Source organism: Elephantulus edwardii, unplaced genomic scaffold (genome assembly GCF_000299155.1).
Source record: "Elephantulus edwardii isolate Elephantulus edwardi_28Jun2011 unplaced genomic scaffold, EleEdw1.0 scaffold00270, whole genome shotgun sequence".
Classification (NCBI taxonomy): Eukaryota; Metazoa; Chordata; class Mammalia; order Macroscelidea; family Macroscelididae; genus Elephantulus; species Elephantulus edwardii.
The window spans coordinates 3,751,209-3,776,046 of NW_006400020.1; the positions used below are offsets into that span (position 1 = coordinate 3,751,209).

A 24,838-nucleotide genomic window follows, 5' to 3' on the forward strand; every position below is an offset into this window, starting at 1 on the left:
GAGCTGAAACTGACTTACATACAGCTGACCCTGAAGCAGGTTTCAGAGGCTGTCAATTATACAAGAGAGAGATCGCCCATCTTTCTCCCGTGGAGCAGCTGGTGGATTTGAACCACCTGCCTTTGCGTTGGCAGCACACCTCCTTACCCACCAGGCCACCAGAGCTCCCTCTGTGGTATAGAGTATCAGATGATGAAAATGGTTAACGGGGATTCACATTTCATAAAGATGCCAGTAATGTGTTGTTTCTTTCTCGTCTGTACAAATCAAATAAACTGGTGCTTATCACATGACTATAAGATTTTTCAAATAAACCTGACAGCTCCCAATTTTAATTTGTAAAAGGAGAGGCAGGTAGGGTGAGATGAAATGTAACACTTGAATTTCTTTTCAACAAGAACTGCACAAACCAAAACACTGATAATGTAAAGCTTTCGTTCTATGCAGCAAATAAACTTTTACAATAACGATTAAAACAAATGAGATTATCAAAATGATGTAAACATCTCAACCATTTTCACAATACATCATTTTTAATTGCTTCCAAGGAATTTCACATGAAATTTTGAAATAGAACACAGTGGAAACAAAACTCTTCAGTTGTGGAACCTGGCACAACCTAAACCCGGCTAGGATATAAAGTGGCACTCACACCTCAACAGCAATTCTCGCAAATCGGTACTGCAGGGAGGCGGAGGTCCTCAGTAACACCAAGCCCCTCTCATGAGCTGGCTGCCCGGCCAGCATATCCAGCAAGCCTGTCAAACTAACAAAGCCCAGGGCTTGTCCACGGCCCAACGCCATGGAATAATACCCCTGAGTGACGAAGCCCAGGAGAAGCCTGGAGCAGTGAGAAGTCACAGGTGGGAGTGGGCCTGACCACAGGCCTAGCGTTAAAGCTTCACGTCCAGGGGCAGATTCCTCTCCTGCCTGGTCCTTGGGAGCTGCATCCCCGCTCCGTCTCCGCCTCTTCTCCATCTTCTTCTTCTTCTGTTTCTGGAGCTGGCTCTTGAAGGGGTCTCCGTGTTTGGGTTCCTGGGGCCCGCAGTAGAGCCGATCCTGACGGAGATGCAGAAGGTCTTCGTCGGCCGGGACGCAGATCATGGTGTGCAGCTCTGGAATACCCTTGTGCAGCGGGGACAGGCTGACCCACACCAGCGCCCTGGGGAAGCAGCTCAGGATGGACATGCAGGCTTCCCGGGTCACGTCTTGCTGGCCTCTGCCAGGAGCTTGCCGGGCTGCCGCGTTTCCCCGAGAAAGAGGCCCACACCAGGCTGACAGCTGCCTCAGCAATTTTCTCTCCCTGCACAAAGTCGAAGGAAGACATACGTTTGAAGATATTTTGTTCAAAACCAAAAGTTTTTAAAAAAAAAAAAAGTAATTAGATGGGCATTGTTGTCAGGCATCCAGGCATCACTGTATGTGGGCTGCAATGCGGACAGAAGCACAGAGGAGTGTGGGGATGGCAGTGGGCAGGACGGGGTTTCATTCTACTGCAAAGTGTCTGCGAGTCACAGTCACCTCACGGGCACTTACCACCACCACACGGGAACGTCTCAAAATGACAATTCTCTAATGCCTAACAGACTAGTTGTTGCTGTTGTTGTGTATCATCAAGTCAGAGCCAACCCCTAGCTGACCCTCCAGCGGGTTTTCAGAGGCAGTAACCGCACGGGAGGAAATTGCCCATCCATCTCCCTAACACACACTAGTAGACCTTAGTCATAACTTTCTCTTTTCACACATCTTGTGGAAAGCTGGGGGGTTCCGTGAAAGAGGGGACGGCCCTCCATGAGATGGGCAGTGATGGGCTCAGGTGTGTACAGATGGCACCGGACAGCGCAGAGTTCACCTCTGTTGTTCACAGGTGACTATGAGTCACGTTCGGCTCGATGGTACCTAACAACAGCAGCAACTATTCCGAAACTGAAGAGCTAAAAGCTTAAGAAATTACGGCAGAAAAAAAAAAAAAATAAGACCTCGGGATTAGAAACCAGGGCTGTAAGACAGTGAGAGTAGAGCATGAAGAGGAGTACTAGTCAGGTGAACAGAGAAACTCTGAGTGAGAGCCAGTTCTACACACAGTTCAACTGAGAGGGAATATGAAACTATGAGGATGTCTCCTTTCTCCCAAAAGATTGACGGACTTGGAAATCCAATGGAATCAGCATGAGTCAAAATCAACTTGACAGCAATGTGGAGATAGGTAAAATAAGTAAGAGGGGTGACTACTCTTAAAATCCAAATTAACAAAACTAACAGCCAGCAGCAATATTGAGAATGAAGCCCACTGTTACAGGGAAGTTTCTGCGGTTTCACAATTATTACACTGGCTGGACTATGAATCTACCAAATTCAGGGAATTCAAAATGAACTAGAAAGAAAGTCTAGTTCAGAGGTTGAAAGGAAAACAATACTTGCTTACTGTGAAGCTCATTATCTAAGGGCAGACTTGTGACAGTACCACTTTGTGAACAAAGACAACATTAAATAGGTCACAGGCTGCTTGGGAGAAAAACTCAACTTTGGTTCCGATCTGCTGGTTATATTATTTCAAGCCATCTCATCGGTTAGTATCATGCCCCAAATCCAATTAACAAAGTGTTCTTTCACGCAATGAAGAATGGGTGTTCCTTTACAGAATCCATAAATTCACTTGGACTTTGCATAAAGGAATATAAGTTACTTTTACAGCCTGTTCAGTGGTAACAGAAGCTATCAAAATTTTAAGTCCTATACTCTTACCTGACCACACACGGGAGACCACGAGGGGCAGCAATGCAGTTCTCAGCAGCAGTCTGGCCCCTCGCCAAGTCCGTCCCTGGCCGGTCTTGACCCTCTACGTCCATTTCTTCCAGCTCTCTGGGTTCATTTACAGATCGCTTAAGAGTTTCTTCAGGTGTAACTGCACAAAGCATCTCATCTGTTCTCATGTTACTCTCTTCACTGGATGGAGACGTGGCTGCAGAAGACTCTTCCAGCTCTCTGGGTTCATTTACAGATCGCTTAAGAGTTTCTTCAGGTGTAACGGCACAAAGCATCTCATCTGTTCTCATGTTACTCTCTTCACTGGATGGAGACATGGCTGCAGAAGACTCTTCCAGCTCTCTGGGTTCATTTACAGATCGCTTAAGAGTTTCTTCAGGTGTAACTGCACAAAGCATCTCATCTGTCCTCATGTCACTCTCTTCACTGGATGGAGACGTGGCTGCAGAAGACTCTTCCTGGGTCTGTACTCTTGATTCCCAATCTTGAGTCAGCTGTGCCCAGGGACAGCAGAAAGGGGCCAAAGTGCCAAGCTTAACGTAGTTGGGCCGTTTGGCTGGAGGGCGTCTAATAAAAAACAAAACCAACAACCAACTTTGAACAATTTAGTACTGAACAACTAAAGAGCCGCACGTGGCCACGTTTGACGTCATTCCTGAAAGATAGTAAGGAAGTGGCCACCCTCAGGTTGTTTGATGACTCTGTTTATTTCCAAGTTCAAAAGCCAAAAGGTCCAGAAGTGGTTACAGTGAGTTTCTCTCTCCTCATTTCTGTGACCAAGTTACCCTCTACACAGTCACCATCAGCTCCTCATATATTCCACCAGAGGCCTTTGAACGTGGAAGCAAATAAGTAAATCTTCTCACTCTCATTTTTAGACAAAAATGGTTTTGTTTCCTTCCCTACTGGGATGTTTATCTGTTCTTATGGCCTAATGGTAAGTAGCTGTGCTGCAACCCCAAAGGCACACAGTTCAAATCCACCAGCTGCTCTGCAGGAAGAAAATGGGCAGTCTCCTTTCATGTGATTTACTGCCTCTGAAAACCCACTGGAGGGTCAGCTATGAGTATGAGTTGGCTCCTTCTCAATGGCAAAACAACACGAACATATTGATTTTAAGAACTTTCTTTAACCCTTCCTCATATACTGAGAGGGACTTGGTGGTAAGCTCTTGGCTGCTAACCATAAGGTCGGCAGTTGAAGCCCACTATCTGCTCTGAGGGAGAAGGACGGTAGGATGTTTCTGTAATGACTCCAGGCTTAGAAACCTTATGGGACAGTTCTACACATACAAGGAACGGTTGAGAATAAAGCTTGTGAAAAAATCAACACAGGAATAAATAAATATCTCAATAGGAAAAGGGATACAAAATTGTGAACAATGCATAATAATCAAGCTCACTGATGAACAAATAGGGAGCTCTGGTGGCCTAGCAGATAAGGAGATGTACTGCCAACCCAAATGCAGGAGGTTTGAATCCACCAGCTGCTCATCAGGAGAAAGACCTCCTGTGCAACTTCCTGCCTCTGAAAACCCACTGGAGAGTCAGCTATGAGTGGTTCTGACTTGACAGCACCAAACAACAACGAACAAATCCATAAACACGGATACACACACAAATACCCCTTACTCATCAACTGGTTTAGACTCTGAAGACCAGGTTATTATGCTCCAATCAGCCTTATGCAAAAATGGAAGCTGGTCACATCAGATCACAAAATAGTAGAGAATGCCATCAGTGACATCACGTAACTTCCAGACCATGGAAAATCATGGCACAGGGCGACACATAACCTCACAGCCAGAATCCCTCTGCCTTCACACCTCGGGGTTCAACTCTGCCAGACACGCACTACTAATGCACAAAATGGGGCTGTTTTTCATCTGTTGTCTTAAATGCAAAAGGTCAAGTAATTAGAACAGGTAAGTGGGGAACTGGTGTTCCAATCACAGACCTGCTAGCTAGCACCTGAGCACTTTAATGACTGTGCCATCAGGGTTCCTTCAGGCACAGGCACAAAACAAAACAAAACAGTCGTATGTGGGGTTTTCTCATCTGTCAGTTAAAAGACTGCTAATATCCTGTATTGGTGAGAATGAGGGGGAAATGTTGTGAGGTGTCATCAAGTCGAGCACAACACATAGTAACCCTCTGCATAACAGTCGTCTCCTGTGCTGTCCTCACCACCTCTGACCCACTCACGCCACTGCTGCAGTCACTGTGTCAATCTATCTGGGCACGGGTCTTCCTCTCATTTGTTGTCCCACCACATAGGCACCCCCATGCTGTCGCTAGGTGCTGGGGAGTCACCTGTGTCTCACAGCCACCCTAGGAACCCTGCTTTATTCACTGTGTAATACATCCTGTTGAGGATGTTCCTGGGTCATGTTATGTGCTGCAGAGCCAGAACCAAGTCATAGCAGATCCTCCAGTAGTTTTTCAGAGGCTGTAAACTGCATATAGGAGGAGACTGCCGACCCACAGAGCAGCTGGAGGATTTGAACCACCTGCCTCTGGGTTGGTGGTAGCTTCTTACCACTAGGCCACCAGAGTTCCCTTCTTACATCATAGTTACAGTAAATCAGCACAAAGATTTTGAATAGCAATTTGCAAACAGCGTATCAACAGTCTTAAAACAGTCATCTCATTTTAACCTGTAATTGTGCTTACAGGAATTCAGCCTAAGGAGATGGTCTCAAGCTCTGCATCTCCTGTAATAGCCCCTCTTGAGCGATAAGCTATTTTTCCCCCAGCCTCTGGGTGAACACAAGTCCTTGCTCCTCACCGGCGCTCTCCACCGTTTTTATTGATATCTCAGCTCCCCTCTTCACTCTAAGGCTCCTAGACTCCCCAGGCCCTCCCACTGCCCTGTGTCCACCCTTCCCTCCTCCACGACTCCTGCCAGCATTCTCATCAGCTTCAGCACCTACACAAATCATCCTCCAAACACCCTGACCTCTCCATTCCCAACACCATCGCTTCTGATCTGTCACCTTATCAGACATGGCGGCCAACAAGAAGCCAATCAGTGTCTTACCTTTTGTACTTTTCAAGAAGCTCCTCAGCTTGCTCTTCGGCAAACAGAACCCCAGCAGGGCAGTCTGGGAAATCACCTGGGATGTTAGGGGACCTTTTATACTGAGTATGCATCAAGCCCTCTTTTAATCCTCCCACTCTGGCGCCTCGATAGATCTAAAAGAAACATCGAAAGGTCCTGTCAATTTTCCTACTGAAGGTAAAATTGCTTCAGGGATTTGTACAGGAAAAACTGCAAACAACCAAAATGTCCACTAAGAGGAGAACAAGGTATTCAGTGGGTTACCACACAATAACAAAATTGAATGAAATAGAGCTTATCCATCAACATGGAAAAATCTGAGGGCTAAGTATCTCCCCTCCAAAACCTCACTGCCGTCGAGTCGGAATCAACTCCTAGCTGACCCACCGGTGGGTTTTTAAAGGCTGTAAACTGCATGGGACAAGACTATCCATCTTTCTCTCACAGAGTTAACTAGGGGATTTGAACTGTGTACCTTTGGACTGGTAGTGCACCTTCCTACAGACTAGGCTACCAGAGCTCCTTAAGTGAATACAGTTAAGTTCCAAAACGATATAGAGTAAAATGCATAGTTTAAAAACATGTCCAACACAGTTATTTTTTTATACAAACATAATTAATAAAGCTACAAAAATATGCATGATAGTGACACACCAAAATTAGAGGTGGTTTTAAAGGAAAGAGGGAGGGAAATGGGACTTGAGAGAGGCTACACAGAGTACTTCAAAGAAATTTGTAATATTTCTTTTCCAGGCTGGTGAGGGGTGAAGGCATTCATTCTCACAGCGTCAGAGTTTCTGCTTGAAATATTCAATTTTTAAAAAATTAAGTAGAATTATTTTAAAATATCTCTACCTCAAATGATTAAACTAATCAGGTGGGGAAAAAAATCAACAAAACCCTATTCAATTTTAATAAAAGTTTTTGTTACAGTAGATAAAACTACAAGTATATGGTTAACATTTTAAGACAAAAAAGGTATTTAATACATGTGTGTATGTTAGATCTTTTTAAACTCTTAAGAAATTTCTTCAACTTGAGAAATTCGGTATTTTGTTGCCTCTATTACTGAACTATCAGGCCACTTTTAAAAGCCTCAAAAATATTACAAGGTAGCAGGCAGAACTGGTTCTAAGAACTGGACTTATGAACTCCCTTTCATCTAGAATTATGCTCTAATGACAGAAAAATACCCCTTTATTTCTAGGTTATGCATAGGTCTGAACATCTCTCAGCACCTAGTATTTATTAGGAATGTATTTTAAACATTGCAACAAAGAATAACAAAAGGCAACTTACAAATGGGATCCAGAAAGCCATGCCCCAGCCCTTTGGGAGAAGAATGTCCCAACCACTTCCCCATCCTAGTCGGTCTTCACCAGTTACTGTTCCTGGCTGTTGAATCAAAAGTACAGGTATCTTGGATTCCTGGGGACCCAAGACAAGTTGCGACCCAGGCACCGGCAATTCGCTTCTTTTCCGGTTTAAGTCCTAAAGTGGAAGAGAACCATTCAAGACAAACAACCCTGGTCTTTGGGAAGATTCTAGTGGGTCTCCCTATAAAGCAGCTTAAAAGTTAAAATACCTTCCTAAAGGCAAGGGGAAAGAGGATACGCAAGAAATAAATGAGCTATTTTAAGTACACGATACCTATCCTGTAACAAAGTTTGTTTTCTACACAAGTGCCAAATTATCTTAAGCATCCTGCTAAATTTGGGCTATAATATATTCACTGATTCAGAGTGAAAAATTACACACATTCATTCTACTAGTCTCTAATATCAAGATATCCTTATGCCCTGATACTCCGTGCGTGCCTATATTTAAGACTTTTTGTAATGTAATAAAAAGCTATAGTGACATCTCAAGAAGGGACAGAAGAAAAATACAGTGGCTCTTGAGCATTTTTCAAAACTGCTTGAGAACTTAAGATAGAAAACTCTAAAAATTATTTGTTAAACAGAATACAGGAAGTAGATAGCAACAAAACCTCTTAGATGAGAGAGAGGCCAAAAGAAATTTTGATTTAGAAAATTACACAAAGATTACCCACGTGCTAAAGTCTAATGGCTCCCTCATGAATGTTCTTCAAACCCTGACCAAGTTCTAATTCTTGTTTACCTTTGCTTCGCTCTCCACCACTATTTGTATGCTGACGATTCCAGTGTATCTCTCTAGCCCAGTCCTTTCCTCCCTGAACAGAAAACTGTTTCTCAGACATCTGTTTCTGGGAGATCCCACGTTCCCGGTGGCTGTCTGGGTGACTCCAGCTCATGCCGACCCCATGTCCAACAGAACGGAATGCTCCCTGGTCCACCACCATCTTCATAAGCAGTAGTATGCTCCAGTCTCTTGTTCAGCCACTGTGGATTCTGAGTACCTTCTACCCTAGGGCACACATCTTCTAGCACTATATTAGAGAATATTCTGCTGTGCGTCCTTGGTTTTTCATTGGCTACTTTTAAAAAATAGATCGCTAGGCAATGGACCTTCCTTCCTATTTTGTCTTACGCTAAACGTTCCCACCATGGGAAAGCCTCGACTGGTACTGGAAATTCCAACATGAGATTAGCATTCAAGACACCACAGTCCAACAAACTAAAAGATAGTTGGTGGGAAATCCTATGCCCCTCAAATCCAACACATCTGGGACTAAACTCTTTCACACCATAATTATATCCTCCTGTATTCTTCATAGTTGAATGAAGCCAAAATGTGCAGTTCATCTGAACATCTTTTATGTGTCAAGTACTTTTTTAGAATCTGGGAATACAACAGTGGTTCTTGGTTCTCCTTTACTTGATATCCTAAACTCAAGTTAGATTATTAGGAGTTAGCCTCTTCATGTCTTACCTCCCATCTTCCCACCAATTGCCAAGTCTTGTTAATTTCCTCTCCAAAAATATGTATGAAGCCACATTCCCTTCACTCTAGGTCCCTTGGCCAACACCATCATTCAGGTGCCCAGCATGTCACACCTGAACTGTGTCAAGGGCTCTGGACGTCATCCAACTGCTAGTCTTCTCTCTAGCTCTGCTCCTCCCCATCCCATGACATTCTTCATCTATTCCTTTCTCCAGACTATGACCTGAATGAAATCTGATGTTACGGTTCTGCTTAAAACCTTCTCTTCAAAATGCAATTCAAGGCCTTTTAAATGGTTCAAGACCTTTTATAACAGGTCTCTACTTAGCTCTCCAATTTCATTTCCTGCCCCATCCTCAATGTCAAGCTACTGACAAATCTGAGATGCACAAGAACATCGTCCTCTTTTGTCCTGGGTCTGGCCTGGGTCCTTGGACATGCTATTCTCACTTTCTGCAATCTTTTCTCACTCTTGCCCCTGCCCTTAACGAAGTCTGGTTGCTCTGACTATGGATCAGAGAGTCAGTTCTAATACTAATCTCTCTATTCTCCAAGTTCCCTAATCTAGGTTCTGTACTCCTTTAGGCTTCCCTAGTACTCTGTAACTTAAACTGCATTCTATTCATCTATCTCATCATCTATTAGAGTGTTCAGCCCCTGGGAAGTGTTCAAAACTGTCAAATACACTTAAGGAAGAAAGAAAGAAAAGGAAAAAAGAAAAACCCAAAACCTCAAAACATATACTTAAATGATTTGGCTATAATTACAAGAAAAAGGTTTTGTTCAACTTAGAGACAGTCTATCCCACAACAAGGAGGGGGAAAAATCATAGCCTGGATCCTAAGGAAAGGATCAATAAGTGGTCTGAAAATGAGAGGCAGTCCATGAGATTCTTTAAAGCATGAAATAACTCTTGACAGTTTTGGGAACTTTCACCTGCCAGTTACCTGATCCGAGATTTTATTCTCTGTGACACTCTTACAGACAGCTTGGTTCCAGATAAAGCTATGCGCACACTCCACAGGCACACCTTCCAGAAGCAGCTGTCTAATTTTCTCATTATCTAAGAGGGAAAAGAAAGAGCCTTCAAACCGCATCCTTTAGATCAATGACGTCAAACTCCAAGTCACCAGTAGACCGTGTTTGGTTATGCAAGAAAGTATCTCACAGGCATTTGCTTAACTTCTCTAGCAGATGACATCTGAGAAAAACTGGGTTATTCTTATAGCATGTTTCATAATTTGTGAACCAACAAAGGCACTGAATTTTTCTTCTTGTGACATTTAATTTTCAGATGTAAAAGCATGCAAACATCCTATTAAACTGCCTCTGTGAATCAGGGCTTCAAAGAGGTTCAGTCCAGCTCATATTCCTAAGAGGTTTTCTTTTCCACCCTAAATATACTGCATCAAAAGCTACATTTTAAAAAGATTTATATATAAAAGTCACCTGAGGATCTTGTTAAAAGGTAGATTTTGATCCGGTATAACTGGAGTGGAAAGGTAAGTTCTGAGCAGGGGATGGAATCTGAATGAACCAGTGTGGAGCCCTGCTGTGAGTCACTACCCCATCTTGCACTCATTGTAAAACATTGCCGTTTCTCTTTTAAACAAGTCACATAATACAGAAAGTACTCTCAGGGAGAAGGTAAAGGAACTTCTTCCAGTTGCAAATACATACACTAACAGAGGAGATTTCTTAGATACTCTGTTTCATTCTGTTAAACTGAAAAATTAAAAGAGCAAGCAAACAAATTAACAAGCAAACAAAAAATCCAGCCAATTTCTGGGCAATGGTTCTAAAATGCCAACACAGAAAGGTCACTCAAAGTCACCTACCTGTGTGAATCTCATGGCTAGAGGTAAAAAAAATAAGAAGGGAGCAGGACGAAGCAAGTGCCAGAGAGGGACAGATTTCAGAGAAAGGCAGAGTTAAAAGACAATTCAAGTGATGCAAAGTGCTGAGCTTCAAGCTCCTTAAAGGCATCTAGTGCACCACTCTTCCCCAGAGACAACAGACAAGGGCATCTCAGGTGACACGTGCTATGAATGGTCACCCACAGCCTACCCAGGAGCAAGAAACTCCATTTCCAACAGCCTATCAGAACTCTTAGCTTGCAGAGCACGGCTACAGGTTTGAGTAATGGGATTTGCATGTCATTCCTGTCGGGCTGCAGACAAAAGACACGGTTACATCCTAGGGTATGAACATACTAGAAAAAACTAACTTCTCTTCAGAGAGCCCTTAAAAATATGAAAATGAAAAATAAATAGCGTATATCTTAAGGTAAAAGGAAAGATGATTTCTGTCAATAGTCCTCACAGGTGAAGGAAAAGAACATTACACAGTCAGTGTGCACCTCAGCGTGCAGAGAAGCATCAATTCCGGATATAATTTTTGTAAGTCTTGTCCCTAACACTAACATAAAGCATTTTCTCTTCCATATCCTGACAAAGTTTTCTCATTAACTGCATTAAAGGTTGAATGAAATGGCTTGCTTTTCTGCTTTCTTAGATGTGCGTTTAGGACTGTATCACTTGGGAAATAAAACCAAAGTTACAGCCTTCATATTCATTCTATCTTTAGTTAAATATGTTAGAGGGGACTCTTTAGGCGCTAATAAAGCTCTTGGATTTTATTTTTCCCCCCTCAAAAACAAAATCAAGAAACCATGGCAATATGGATACCCAGAAAGCAAGGTAAGCATGAATTTACACGTGCTTATTTACTAATCTGCAATAAAGGCCAACATGGTTTTCACCACAAAGTCTACACAAATTGTCAGCACAGAGTCAGAACCTCCCAGCCAATCTCCAGGCCTTATTTACTGAGTATCTGCCTCTGATATGGCCGGGACCAGGGCACTTCTGAAAGTGAACTGCAGATTCATGCTCTAAATATGGTAGTACTAACTCTGTGAAGAGTGAAGACAAAAGCTACCAAAATGAAAAGGGTGATCTCTGATCTACCATTCTAAAAAGAACAGGGCTTTCTGTGTTTGGGGAAGTATGGTAAGGCCACACTATCAAACAATATTTAAAGAGAGATTAAAACAAGCCCAGAACTGTAACAGATGTTCAATAGTTTGTAAAACAAAATTTACCTCTGACAGATAAGGATTTGGGCAGGGGGCGAGGGGAATCAAAGCAAATATGAAGGACAGCAAATAATAAAAAAACCATATAGCAGTAACAGTATTTTTAAATCTCAATCAGAAAACCAATTACTTGCATGGAAAAATGCTGTTAATTTAAAAAGTACATAATTCAAACAAGCTCAAGAGCAAAATGATCAAGTACACTTTTTAAAAGTATCTGAGAATATGTAACCAATCACTTCAAGTTCTTCACAGACTCTTCAGAGTATTCTATTTCCCAGGTCCTAAGAGTCTGTGTCATCCAAATCAGGTATGGTTGCCTCCTCTTTCTTCTTCTTAAGCAAATGGTATTAATTTATCTAGATAATCAAAGTCTATTTCTAACATTACAATGATGACTTTGGAGTTACCATTGTAGATGTGCTATGGTTGTTAATAACGCAATGTTGTAGATGTTTCACTGTTAATAATACTGCACCGTAGATGTGTATGGTTGTTAGCAGTAGACAATATTAGCTCCTTTTAGGAGTTTACTTTATAGAGTTCACATGCCAAATACATCTTCAAAGAAAATTACTTAAACCAGGTTTTAATGAGAGATCACAGCAGGAGCGATCACAGAAAGCTTCTAGAGTAGAAATTAAGTCATGCTTTTCAAGATAGATTTTAATTTTCCTTGAAGTGATCCCGATTAAGATTAAAGCCTTACAAAAAATTTAATACCTAAGCACCCATTCCAAAAAATAGAACAGGAGGCAGCAAAGAAAGCCAACATTTACGTGTATGTGTTTATTAGACATACAAGAAGTACATTTCAGAAAAGCAGACATTGTAACTTTTACGGTTGCTTTAATCTTTAACCTATTAATAAAAAAAGAAAGAGGCAACCGCTCTCTGAATTTTAGACCTTATAATTAACTACCTGACCATCCTTTCTCCAAGCTCTCTCATCTCATCCAACTTTCATGTGAAGTTCTGACAGTCATTTATTATCGCTGTTAATAAGCTATCTAAGTACATGTGGTGAGGTAAAAACCTGTGAAGTTGTTAGTACATACACCTGTACTTTTCTACAGACATTCTCAAGCCTAATTCCAATTATCCTTCCAATTAAATATGTTTTAATGACAGTAAACATGATGACACAAACTCTGCACATGCAAAAAAACCCCAACATTTTTGCCAACCTCTATCCACTTTGCTACCCCCAACCCAGAAACTCTCTCGGGCACTCAAGTCAGTCTAAAGCAGGCATCCTTAGACCTTAGCACCTGCGATGGCCTTGCCAGGATTCGAACCTGGATCATCTGTATGGTCAGACAGAGGCTTCCACTGAGCACAAGACCAGCTGCAGGTGCAGATCCCTTCCTCACAATTACAACTCAGAAACGTCAGTGGTTTTCATAGAACCTGGTCTATAGAGAGAAAAGTTGTACTAAATACTACATAAATAGAGTTCATAAAAAAGAATGTAAGAATCAGGTTACATGTTTTATAGCTAGAAAATAAAACCTCCTTCAACTATAATTATCCTGTGATCCAGGCAAGTAAAGCCTACCCTCATGATTTATAGATGGAAGTTTTTTAGGAGTCAGACAGAACTCCCCCACTGGACTGCTCACCATAACAAGGACATCAAGGGTTGTTTGAAGGACTTTACCTTGACATTTTTCTGGATTAGGTAAAGCTTTGGACCTCTTCTGAGGCAAATTTATTCGAGGATCACCAACCGTCAGACCCAGAACAGTACCTGCAGCAATTCCTGCTGGTGATGTTACTCCTTTAAAAAGAACAACAAAAACTTTCCAGTAAGTGATTTGCAGTAAATACACATTTTATAATGAAACTTTCCTCTTTAAAACTGACCCTCTGCATTCACTTCTCCCACTGGTACTTTCTGAGAATAAAGCAACATTCATAAAATAACTAGAGTTTCTTACAAAAAAATAAAAAACTAACATAAAACAGCATTTTCATAATATTTTAAAACATGAATATCTTATCAATAGTTAGGGAGCTCTAGTGGCCTAGTGGCAAGAAACTGTGCTGCAATCCCAAAGGTACGCGCTTCAAGGCCACCAGCTGCTCCGCAGAAGGATGGACAATCTCCTCCGGTGCGATTAACTACCTCTGAAAACCCACTGAGGGTCAGTTCAGATTCTACAGTAAGCAACAACACAACATAGTAGCTATGGGTACAGCGCAACTATGTATAGATAGTACAGATTTTAATATATGCATTTACCTATCCCAGAATGTCAGCTACTCAGAATATTAATATCTCATTTACTTATTCCATAAACAAGCGTAAGAAGTATTCTATTCAATGAGCTTTTAATCTCTCTCTTAATGGCTTGCAGTCAGGAAATCTAAAGATGTTACACTCGGCAAATGTGTCGTCAAGGACCTGTTTAAAAAGTTTAAAGTTTAAAGCTAAAGAGTAAGGAGTCAGGTTAAAGACTAAGGTGCTGTGTGGTATTTTCAACTGCTCTGCAAACACATAAAAGCTGGACAGAATAAGGAAGACTTATTGATGCCCTGTGGTGTTGATGAAGAGTACTGATTATGACAGGGACTGCCAAAAGAACACACAAATCTGTCTCAGAGAGAGTGAAACCTGATTGCTCTCTGGAGACAGGGATGGCGAGACTTCTCACGTATTTTGGGATTGTTGTCAAGAGGTACCTGTCCTTGGAAAAAGTTATGCTGGAAAAAGCAGACAGCTGGCAAAAGAGGAAGATCCTCAAGGAGACAGTGACTACAACGAGTCTGAGCATGACGGAGACTGAGGATGGCGCAAGACAGGGTTAGGCTTCTACCTGGGTCGCTCTAACCGCCAGTCAACTCGATGGCACCTGACAACAACTTAACTGCTTCTCTTGCTATGTTAGAGCACACTGCTGCAATTTAAAAAGCACCATTATATAAAAGTAGATTCCTCAGGTGGTGCAAATAGTTAAGTAACTGGCTATCAAGTGAATGGGTGGAGGTTTGAATACACCCAAAGGCACTTCAGAGAAAGGCCTAGTGATCTACTCCCAAAACCATCAGTGACTGAAAACGCTACCTAGAGCACACTTCTGCTTTGACACACAGGAATTTCTAGCAGTCAGAACGGATTCTGTGGCAGGTGCTACTGGTATTACACACGTAGGATGCCCAACTGTAAACTGCCCTTAACCCACTTCCCCTCCTCCTCACACAAGCCAGAATTCCCTCTCCATGTTGTTGTTGTTATGTGACCCTATGTACAATAGCCCTAAACTCTGCTCTGTCCTGTGCCAATCACACTGTCTCTGACACTCCCATCCTGATTACCCCAGTCACTGAATCAATCCACCTCATAGAGGGCCTTCCCCTCCTGCGCCATCCCTCCATCCTACCACGCATGATGTCCCTCTCTAAGGACCGGTCTCTCCTTACAACATGTCCAAAGTATGTCAGACAAAGCCTCAGAATCCTTGCCTCCAAGGAGCCACCCGGTTTAACCCTCTCCAGGATGGATCTGTTTGTTTTCCCTCTCCATACCTCCCAACAATTCAAGAATGGCTTCTTGTTTGCGGTGAAGAGAAATGTTATCAGGATTCTTACAGGCCTCAACCCACCAACTGTGAGGTGTCTTCTGTGTATCTTCTTCCTGAAAAATAGTAATTAACATGACAAATAACGAATCAGACTCTTAATAATCTTATTATTTATTTTGATTGTGAAATTGGCTCTACTCTCTTCCCTTATGGGGGGGAGAGAGACAGACAGACAGAAATACAGAGAATGTCTCATGGGGGGGACCAGGAAAGTTCCAATTCTATTTAATATGATAATTAAAACGGATTAAGTACTTTCCTAATCCTCTCTCTCATTGTGGCTGAGGCAGAACTGACCCACAGCTGACCCTCCACTGGCTTTCCCACACTAAGAACTGCACAGGAGGGAACTGCCCATCTTTCCTCACAGAGCTGCTGGGGCTTCACATCACCTGAGAGTCTTCTAAATAGAGGCAAACAGAAAGCCGTCCCTGCTGCAGCGTCCAATCTAGCTGGCAGCGACCCTACAGGACACGAAGTAGAACTGCCCAGGACATTTCTAAGACTTCAGTCATTACAGAAGCAGAGTGCCCCATCTTCTTACCCAAAGAGCATGTATGGGTTCAAAGAAATGACTTCCAAGTACTTACCAATGCAGAACCAGGGTTCCTTAATTAGAGTCAAGACAACAATATTACACTTCTCTTCTGGTTCTTTTTTTTGAAGGGCATGATAGTTTATTTTTTTTTAAATTATCCCAAGCTGATCACCATGACAAACATATACATTATGATGGCTTTTCTCTTAGGTATTCACACCACAGTACTTTTACACACTGAAATGTTTCAATAGGACCATGAATGTTAGAGAAATAAGAATCTCAGATGGAAATGAGTGTTAATAATCTTCTGATTCCTTTTTAAAGCTCTCTGGGGGCCATGGTACGGAATGTGCTGTGCTAATTAAATTATCCAGGAGAAAAAGGTAATACTTTACAGCCTTGAAACCCTGATGGAGGATGGCCAGGAGCCAGAACTGGCAAATTGATAGTAGGTTTTCATAAGATATTAAACAATTAGAAACAAAAAAATACTGTAACAATCTCTTATCAAACCCACACTTGGTTCCTAACTTATTTATCCATTTAACTTCCTATCATCTGTACTGAAAAGCACAGGCAGGGAAGGTTAATTGCATTAGCAGAGGAAACCAAAGGGCCTGAACCTAGAGTGTTTGGGTCTCTGCTTTCTAGACCTACAGTATCTCATATGGTAGCCATTAGCCACAGACTCAAATATTGTTCACCAGAGCCAAACAGTGAAAGCAATCTAAACACCCATCAAGGGATAAGTATATAAACAAAATGCAGTACATACTCATAACGGAACACTGCCAAGATAATAGGGAGCTCTGGTAGCTTAATGATAAGGAGTTGTACTGCTAACCCAAAGGCATGCAGTTCAAATCCACCAGCTGCTCCATGGGAGAAGGATGGGCAATCGCTTCTCATGCAATTTATAGCCTTTGAAAACCCAGTGGTGGATCAGCTTTGGACTAGATGGTACATGACAACCGCCCAGTCAATAGGAAAACGGAAGTCTTGAAATAGACAACAGTAGGGGTGGAGCTTAAAGACTGTGCGAAGTGAAATAAGCCAATCACAAAAGGCCAAATATGTGATGACTTCAATTATAGAAAAAGACAAGGCAAACGCAGACAGGGCAGCACTGTCCCAGAGGGTCTCCAAGGCTATAATCATCAAGGAAGCAGAATGCCATGTTTTGCAAAAGGAATAGATGAGAGATTCAAACCACAAACTTTTGGTTAACAGCAGAGCTTAACTACTTAACAACTGCACCACGAGGGCTTAAGTATGTATCGGATTTCACAAATTTGCTAGAATGACATTACAACAACAAAACACTCCAGTGTGTGAGTTACCCTTACAGTGAGGACAGCAGCAGCTTTTAGTGCCTCCGTGAGGATGCAGTGGGAGAGGGGACCAATCAACCGGTATCTGTTCATCTCCATCGTCAGATCACTAAAATAAAGGAAAGAACTTCAAGTGGAAATACCCATCACATACAGAGTCCTTTCAACTGCAGAAATGCAGCAAGGCTTAAAACATGCAGTTAAGTTCCAAGCAAATTCAGCCTGTACCTGATCACAATGCCCGTGGTCGGCGACACCCAGGAGCGTGGCTGGTCTGAATCTCTAGTTCTGTCCCCAAAAGCTTTTTTAACTGGTTGAGCATTTTCTCCATCATCTTCCCGCTTCCTTTTCTTGCCAATTTTCTCATCAGACAGTTGAGTTTGGCTTTTTTCTTGGGGTTTTGTCAGAAGGTGGTCAGGGGTGCAGAGAGTTGGTCTGACGGGTTCCGTACACTCGCACGTTGTCTTCAATTCTCCTAAGATCTCCTGAGGACATAAAGGAAAAAAACTTCCTTTTAAATTTAAGCCAATTACAGATTTACCCAATTTGGAAAAATTTCATCATTACTGATCTGATCCTCACTCATAGTAAGCCTCCAGGAAGTTTCCAAGGCTGTGAATCTTAACAAGGGCAGTCTAACCCATCTTTCTCCTCAAGAGCAGCTGGTGAATTTGAATCACCAACCTCTGGGTTAGCCATCTAACACATGATGCACTACACCACCAGGGCCCCTTTCAGTTAGTTCAGTTAGTATGTTCTCTTTTCTTCTCCCTTTAAGATTCACATTTTTATCCCTTGAAAAATTAGAGCCTGAATTCACCATTGTCTGAGACTTCTTTTGGTTTTCTGAGCAGTTCATGGCGATTTCAATATACAGTACTCCTAGGTGTCAAAAACAATGAAAACAATATGACCACTCTGACAACATTTTTTCAAAGGCAGTGAATACACCAAAGGGAAGCTAAGCTAAATGAAGCATTCTTAAAAAATCATAAGGAGGGAAAAAAGGAATCTTTAAAAAAAGATATCAGAATTGCTCAAAACAGCTTCTCATCATCAAATGGGCACTAACAAGCACCTAGGTAGTTGTGGACCCATTCAGGCAGAGTGGAGGCATAAGGAGTTGCTTGTTTTAAAATATTCTTATAACATGAAAACCAGAGACCACAATTTGGTTCATATAACAGTCATGTATCTTTCTCCCCTATATTCAAATATCAAATTATAAGCCAAATGTTTATATTCTTTCAATCTCTAGAGGATTGATCTTCAATAGTAATGACACCAGAATGAGGGAAGAGCATGGCAGGAAGGTAACTGAAGGGTGATACCTGTTTCAGAGTGGGATGGAGCCAAATCCACAGCTGCCTGCCCTCTGAGGTGTCATCAGACCCGCACTGGGACTTCCAGATAAATGTGACAGGACCAAGCATTTCTCTCGGGTATTTATTTGCCCGGTAAAGCATCAGACTACCTTGCCGTTTTCCAGATACACACTGCACAGCTGCAAAAGTCAATCCTGGAAATAACAAATGTAAAACTCCATGATTCCAATTGCTAAGACAGCACTATTCCTTCAAGGTACCTATTATTATTTGCTATGTTTCCCAGAGGGATGAAGTTTTGGTTGTAATCACTGCCTCTACATCAAAGGTTAACACATATATATGTTCTCAATAAATATTTACTGAGTAAAAGATTTAATGTTTCAGCTTTCCACCTAAGTTCACACTACTCAAATATACTAGGTCTGTCATGTTCCACTTGCCAATGTTAGAAATGATTTAAAAGCCCCAGGATATTTCCTTAAGTTAAATGGGCACAAGAATTGTCTCGAGTGTATATTTAAATATTTTAATGTATATTTAAATTTCAAAATGCTCATAGCAGACACCCAGGAAAATGAAATCAATACATAAAGACTAAACTAAGACTCAGTTTTAAAATAACTTTACCTGTATCTATGCTACACATCTGAGAAAGTGCCTTCAGTATTTCTTCCTCCTTGCCTTTCAACTCCAAACAACAGTAGTAGGACAAATCCTGCACAAAATGAGAGATAAATGGTATTTACACAGGGTCAAGTGGCTAAGATTTCAGAAGAAGCCTACTAAGTGCCAAGACAGAAAAAAATCTCCCAAGTCTTCTTTTTCTAAGACAAAATCTGAAATCTGCTAATTCCTTATTCCACCAGCAAAAATTGTAAGTCAATTTGAATAAAAATGAAATAGTTTACATTACTCATTTAAAATGGGACTCTACAGTGTTTTACTTTTTTAGAAAGACAATCTGTCCTATATCCTATATTCACAAACAAGTTCTAAGAAGGGCATAAAAACTGCTAAGGAAAGGTTTACTGCTCCCCAGGAACTGAAGAGATTCCTTGTAGAAGAAGTAAAACAACAATATATTCTGAAAACTGTGCTAAAGTTGCTCAGTTTGATTAGCTAATTTTGGACTCAACATTAATTAACACCAAAGCCTAAAGACACAATGTAAAAATTCATTTATCCCATATCCGCCCCATCTTTAGTCTTAAACTATGACATGCATCTAAGTAACTAAGTAACAATATATGAGGAAAACTGAAGAGTAAAATGATACCAAGCTAACTAGCTGAAGATAGATTAGACTGAGTTAGTAAATCAGTATGTTAAAGAACTGTAGTAATTGTTAATATTTACTGAAGAGTCATTGGGTTTAAACTCCTTGACCTATTAATTTTCCCAACAACCTATTAACTAACATTACTATTATTATATCTGATAGAGGTTGTTACTTAGAGGAACCAACACCAGGAATATTCATTTTTTAATGAAGGTCTTTCTGTAAAGAGCAGATTTCTATAAATGTACTCAAAGACATAGGTTATCAACTTCATCAGCTATCTGCAGAGTTGGGAGGTGGGGTCAAATAAATACTACTAAGAGGCTCTACAGGAGGTTTTGGTGGCACCATGAGTTAAACGTCGGGTTGCTAACTGAAAGGCCAACAGCTGAAATACAGCAGCTCTTTCTCTGGAGAAAGAGCTCATAGATTTACAGCCTCAGGAGTCCAACAGTAGACTAAAATAATGCAGAATCAATTCAATGGCAGGATTCTGCTTTGCTTTCTAAGAGCCTATATAAAAGGAATGTTGTCGGGCAATAGTTAAGGGCTCAGGAGTTGGTAGCTTAAACCTACCCATGACCTCCTTGGGAGAAAGAAGTGGCTTCCATAAAGATTACATCTACTCAATCACATGTGAGAACTATGAGTTACAGTCGACTCAAAAAGCACTTCTAACAAATGAATGGATAGAGAAACTGTGGTATAGTCACACAATGGAATACTACGCTGCTCTGAAAAACAAGGAACTCGTGAAATACACAAAATGGGTGACCCTGGAGGACATTACGCTGAGTGAAATATCTCAGTCACAAAAGCACAAGTCCACAGTCCACTGTTGTAAAACGGGACTGACATTGGGATTGAGGGGAGCCTGAGAAAGATGGGATAAATTATGTATACTGCATTGAAAGAGATGAGGGAGAAAACTGTTTAAAAGGGATATGTGATTAGGTACTGTCATGCCAGGAGTCCAGAACAAAGGTTGCATAGTGGAGTGGACTTTGGGGGAGGGATTATATAACAATGAAAGAATTTTTCTTATACTTTTCAAAGAGAAGTGCGATCTGGGGGGGGGGGGGAGCAGGAGAAAAAGTGCAACAATGAATGAATGAAAATCCAAACTCTAAAAATTTTCATTAAAATTAATAATAATAATAAATTTTAAAAAAAACCTCAAAACCCAACATAAAAAACATCAAGAAGCTTTAAAACAAACTTTCCTTGTAAAAAGTTTAAAACACTTTCTCCAACATCCCACTATACCCAGGGCAGTATTTTCAAGACTGTTCTGGGTATGCAACAGATTCTCAAGTATTTCTTGTTGATAAATAACTAATCACTAAGAATCTGAAACATGGCTGAAAAGACCCTGCATGACCTGATTCCTACTTATTTCGGCAGCCCAATCTACTGCTGGTGTACTTCTAGTGTCACGCCCTTCAACTCTGTCACACAAAACTTCTCTCAATTCTTCCCTCATCAAGTTTCGTTCTGTCTCCTTACACAATTTTTCATATTCCTTACAACTACATTCAAACCTGAGTCTTCCTTGTTCCTGTTATCAATGTTGGTGGTGTTGGTCAGCTCATCTCACTGAGGGTCTTTCTCTTTAGTGCCCCTCTGCTTTATAAAAGTGTAACATTCTTCTTCAAACACCACTGGCTCCTCTTGATAACATTAGCTCTATCACAGGTAAAACAAAGTCTTATTATCTTAAGGAGCATTCTTGTCACTCTTTCCATGACAGATGTTTGTCCTCTGGTAGAGAATATTCTATATTCTTCATTAACATGATAATTCAAGGGCAAAGAGGACTCTCACAGAAGGTTTGCACAATGCAGTACATAAACGCTCATCCTGCGTACTTTTCCGTATAGTCAAATATTTGGCTATTTGCTACGTGTCAGTCTCTCCGCTAATTTAGACTGCTTACTCTCCAGCATCTAGCAAAATACCTTGCACTCAAACATAACTTTTAAAAACAGTAACTTTCTAGATTAGGCTTCACCTAGAACTATTCTTAAAGCTTGTACTGGAAAGAATCTAAACAAGACCGAACTGGAAAAGTGTACCTGAAGGAGGCAGTGGTGAGTCATGGCTCGATAGCAGGCCCGGTGGCTCTTGACCGTTGGCCTCTCCCCGAGGCAGTAGCCCCACTTCTTGACCATGTGAAACCGTTTGGCGTGCCAGATGTGCGTTTCTAACCACATGTTCTTCTTCTGTCTTCGGTTAAATTCTAGCAGTTTGTTTTTGTGACATCTTCGAGCTTTATGGCACTTATTTTTTGAATGTTCTTTTTTCTGGTGCACTGCTTTCTCGGCCTGTATTTTCAAAAAACAGAAGATGGATTCTAGTTTGCAAGTATCTCAAAATAAAGGAAAAATGTTACAAGCCTAAGTCAACTCAGTTTAGATTCTATGTTGTACCTTATACAACTCCAGAAGCATACTTAGTTTTTTAACACATTTCATTTCAGTTAGGCTACTGTCGTGAAAACAGAGAAAAGAAGGCAATAGACTAAAATTTTAAGAGTTGGGGAAGTCTAGGAAGGAATGATAGTTTATCTTTTACAGAGTAAACTTCATATACTATAAAGACTATATTTCTAAAATTTCCAACTGGTTATTAATAACCTGCACTGTATCACCTCAGGAGAATGACCTGGTGATCCACTTCTGTTAAGTTTATGCCCAAAAAAACCTATGGCACAGTTCTACTCTGTCACATGGGGTTAAGAGTAGAAATTAATTCAGCAACATTACTGCATAGTATCACTGTTGTAAAATGGGACTTACATTGGGGCTAGGGGGAGACTAAGAAAGATGGGTTCAATAATGTATACTGCATTGAAACAGATGAGGGAGAGAATTTTGCCCTTAAATTATCATGTTAATGAAGAATATAGAATATTCTCTACCAGAGGACAAACATCTGTCATGGAAAGAGGGATATGTGATTAGGTACTATTGTCATAACAGGAGTCCAGAACGAAGGCTGCATAGTGGAGTGGACTTGAAGGGAGAGATTGTATCACAATGAAAGACTTTTTCTTTTACTTTTCAAAGAGAAAAGCGATCTGGGGGAGAGGGGTGGGCAGGGAGAAAAGTGCAACAATGAATGACTGGAAATCCAAAGTCTCTGTAAATTTTCATTAAAATTAACAATAATTAAAAAAATTTTTTAAAAAGACAAATTAATATATTAAGTGCTTGTTTTAAACCTCTTTAACTAAAACCGAAGCTAAAGATCAAAATTATAAAAGTGGGAAAACACACATTTCACTTCAATTAGGCTACTTACAGACCCGTGCTAAAGCAAGGGACCACATCTTAACTTTAACCCTAGAAAGAACAATTCCTGGTTAGCTTTTAGCTTTAACTTACTACTCTCATTTACATCTAATCTGAGTATCTGTGTTAAAAAAAAATTCCACTAGAGTTTGTGAGGCCTTTAGGGTAAAGACTTAACGCTCTTAAATACTATTCCCACTACCCAGCATGGTCCCTGATACACAGAAGTCATGCAATAAATAAACTGTGAATCAATTAATAAAGGTAACAGGTAACCCAGTCAGTCTTAGAATGATCAAACTAATAAGGATTTTTGTAATAACTGTTACACTATGGAAACAAGTAAAACAATTAGACTTGGACAAAAATGAAATCCCAAGTTACAACTGTCAACCTCAGAAAACTCAAAAGGCAAATGCTAGACACTGACACTGATTATCTACCTTCCAACAATAAGTTAGTCACAGTCACAAAATGCAGAACTAAAACAGCTTTACTGGGAAGGGCAAGTTTTATTCAAAATCTGGTAGGGGAACAATTATGTAACATCATTACTATATACAGAATGGTTCACATTTTCATCAAAGACTCTACAGAAGAATCTTTATCAAAAGGGAAAAAAATGCAGAACAGAATTAAATTTTCACAGAATACAGACTTAATAGAGCCACTGAAGGTAAGCAAATCCTCCAAAACTATTGTTCTAGCATAAAACCAAACAATTATTTAGCTTAACTAGTGAAAAATATATGCCTTGAACATTGTGTTGTTTTAAGAACTACTTATTTGGGATCAAATGGACAACAAGAACTCAAAAGATTACATGAGAAAGTTAGGGGGCAGTGAGTTTTATATTAGTGTGGGAGAAAAAAAATTTAAAAAAGAAGAGTAAAACAGTTACATAGCTTTAAGAATTAATCAATGTCAGATGGACCGGGAAGAGACCCAGGAAGAGCAATAGTCAGCCACCCACCGCGGAACTCCAGAGGAGCAAAGACTACCCGCCACTGTGAGACCCCCCTGCAGCCCGCACCTGTGTGACCCCCCGACACACAGGGTGCTACTGCATACACAACCAGCAGCGCCCAAGCCCCACCCCCACCTCTTGGTGGTAGTGTCCAAGCCCTGCGCTCCTTAGGTCCCCCCTAGTCCCTTGCTTTCCTCCCCTTCCCCCCCCTTCCAGCTCGACAACCGTGCACCTCAGCCCCCACCACAGCCCTGTGACCTCAGAGCACCACCTCGGATCCAGCCATCACCCAGAGCTATCAACCGAGCTGTTGTGGAACTAACAGCTGTTGTGGAACTAACGCGGCAGAAGAAAGGCCTGTAGGATCTTATCTGTGTTTGCTGGGGCTGATTATCTGGGAGAGCACTTAAGGGCGTGCCCACAGGTGGGGAAATTGGCCGAGCTCTCTTGGGTTTCCACCCAAAATGAGCCAGCCAGCTGGCTTCTGTGAATTCTGCAGACCAGCCAGAAGCTAGTGGGTTGGTGGGAATTTGACCTTGACTATTCAGATCCTGTGGGATCCAGGACCCTGCTGGAGGAGGGGCTGTTGTGTGAGGGCACCTGTGTAAGTGCCACCAGGCAGGGAACACTGAGAAAACCATTGGGTAGGAAACGGACAACAGGAATTTGAGTAAGGACCCCAGTCGTGAGCACACTGAGACAGCAGAGGTTTGAGCAAGGTCCTCCA

At 41.3% G+C, this 24,838-nt stretch overlaps 1 protein-coding gene and 1 pseudogene across 1 annotated transcript; one reads left to right on the plus strand and one right to left on the minus strand.

Moving 5' to 3' along the window:
• Positions 1-648: 648 nt before the first annotated feature.
• On the minus strand, positions 649-22,301 carry POP1 (processing of precursor 1, ribonuclease P/MRP subunit (S. cerevisiae)). Its single transcript, XM_006900024.1, has 13 exons — positions 22,281-22,301; positions 21,927-22,175; positions 19,200-19,287; positions 18,576-18,763; positions 17,473-17,729; positions 17,260-17,353; positions 15,317-15,425; positions 13,449-13,568; positions 9,639-9,754; positions 7,126-7,317; positions 5,806-5,960; positions 2,746-3,333; positions 649-1,303 (listed from the first exon to the last, which is right to left on the minus strand). The coding sequence occupies exons 1-13, from the start codon at positions 22,299-22,301 to the stop codon at positions 649-651; spliced, it is 2,832 nt and encodes a 943-aa protein (XP_006900086.1).
• A 1,175-nt stretch (positions 22,302-23,476) lies between these two features.
• Positions 23,477-24,838, plus strand: part of LOC102872392 — a 4,866-nt pseudogene continuing 3,504 nt past the window's right edge.

Excerpts from the sequence above, each read along its gene's own strand:
- POP1 (XM_006900024.1), bottom strand. The coding sequence starts at position 22,301 with ATGCTTCTGGAGTTGTATAAG. Across the intron at positions 19,288-21,926 it reads CTCACCACTGCCTCCTTCAG|GATTTGTCCTACTACTGTTG; the intron begins GTACACTTTTCC and ends CATTTTGTGCAG. Across the intron at positions 1,304-2,745 it reads GGTCTCCCGTGTGTGGTCAG|GGAGAGAAAATTGCTGAGGC; the intron begins GTAAGAGTATAG and ends GACTTTGTGCAG.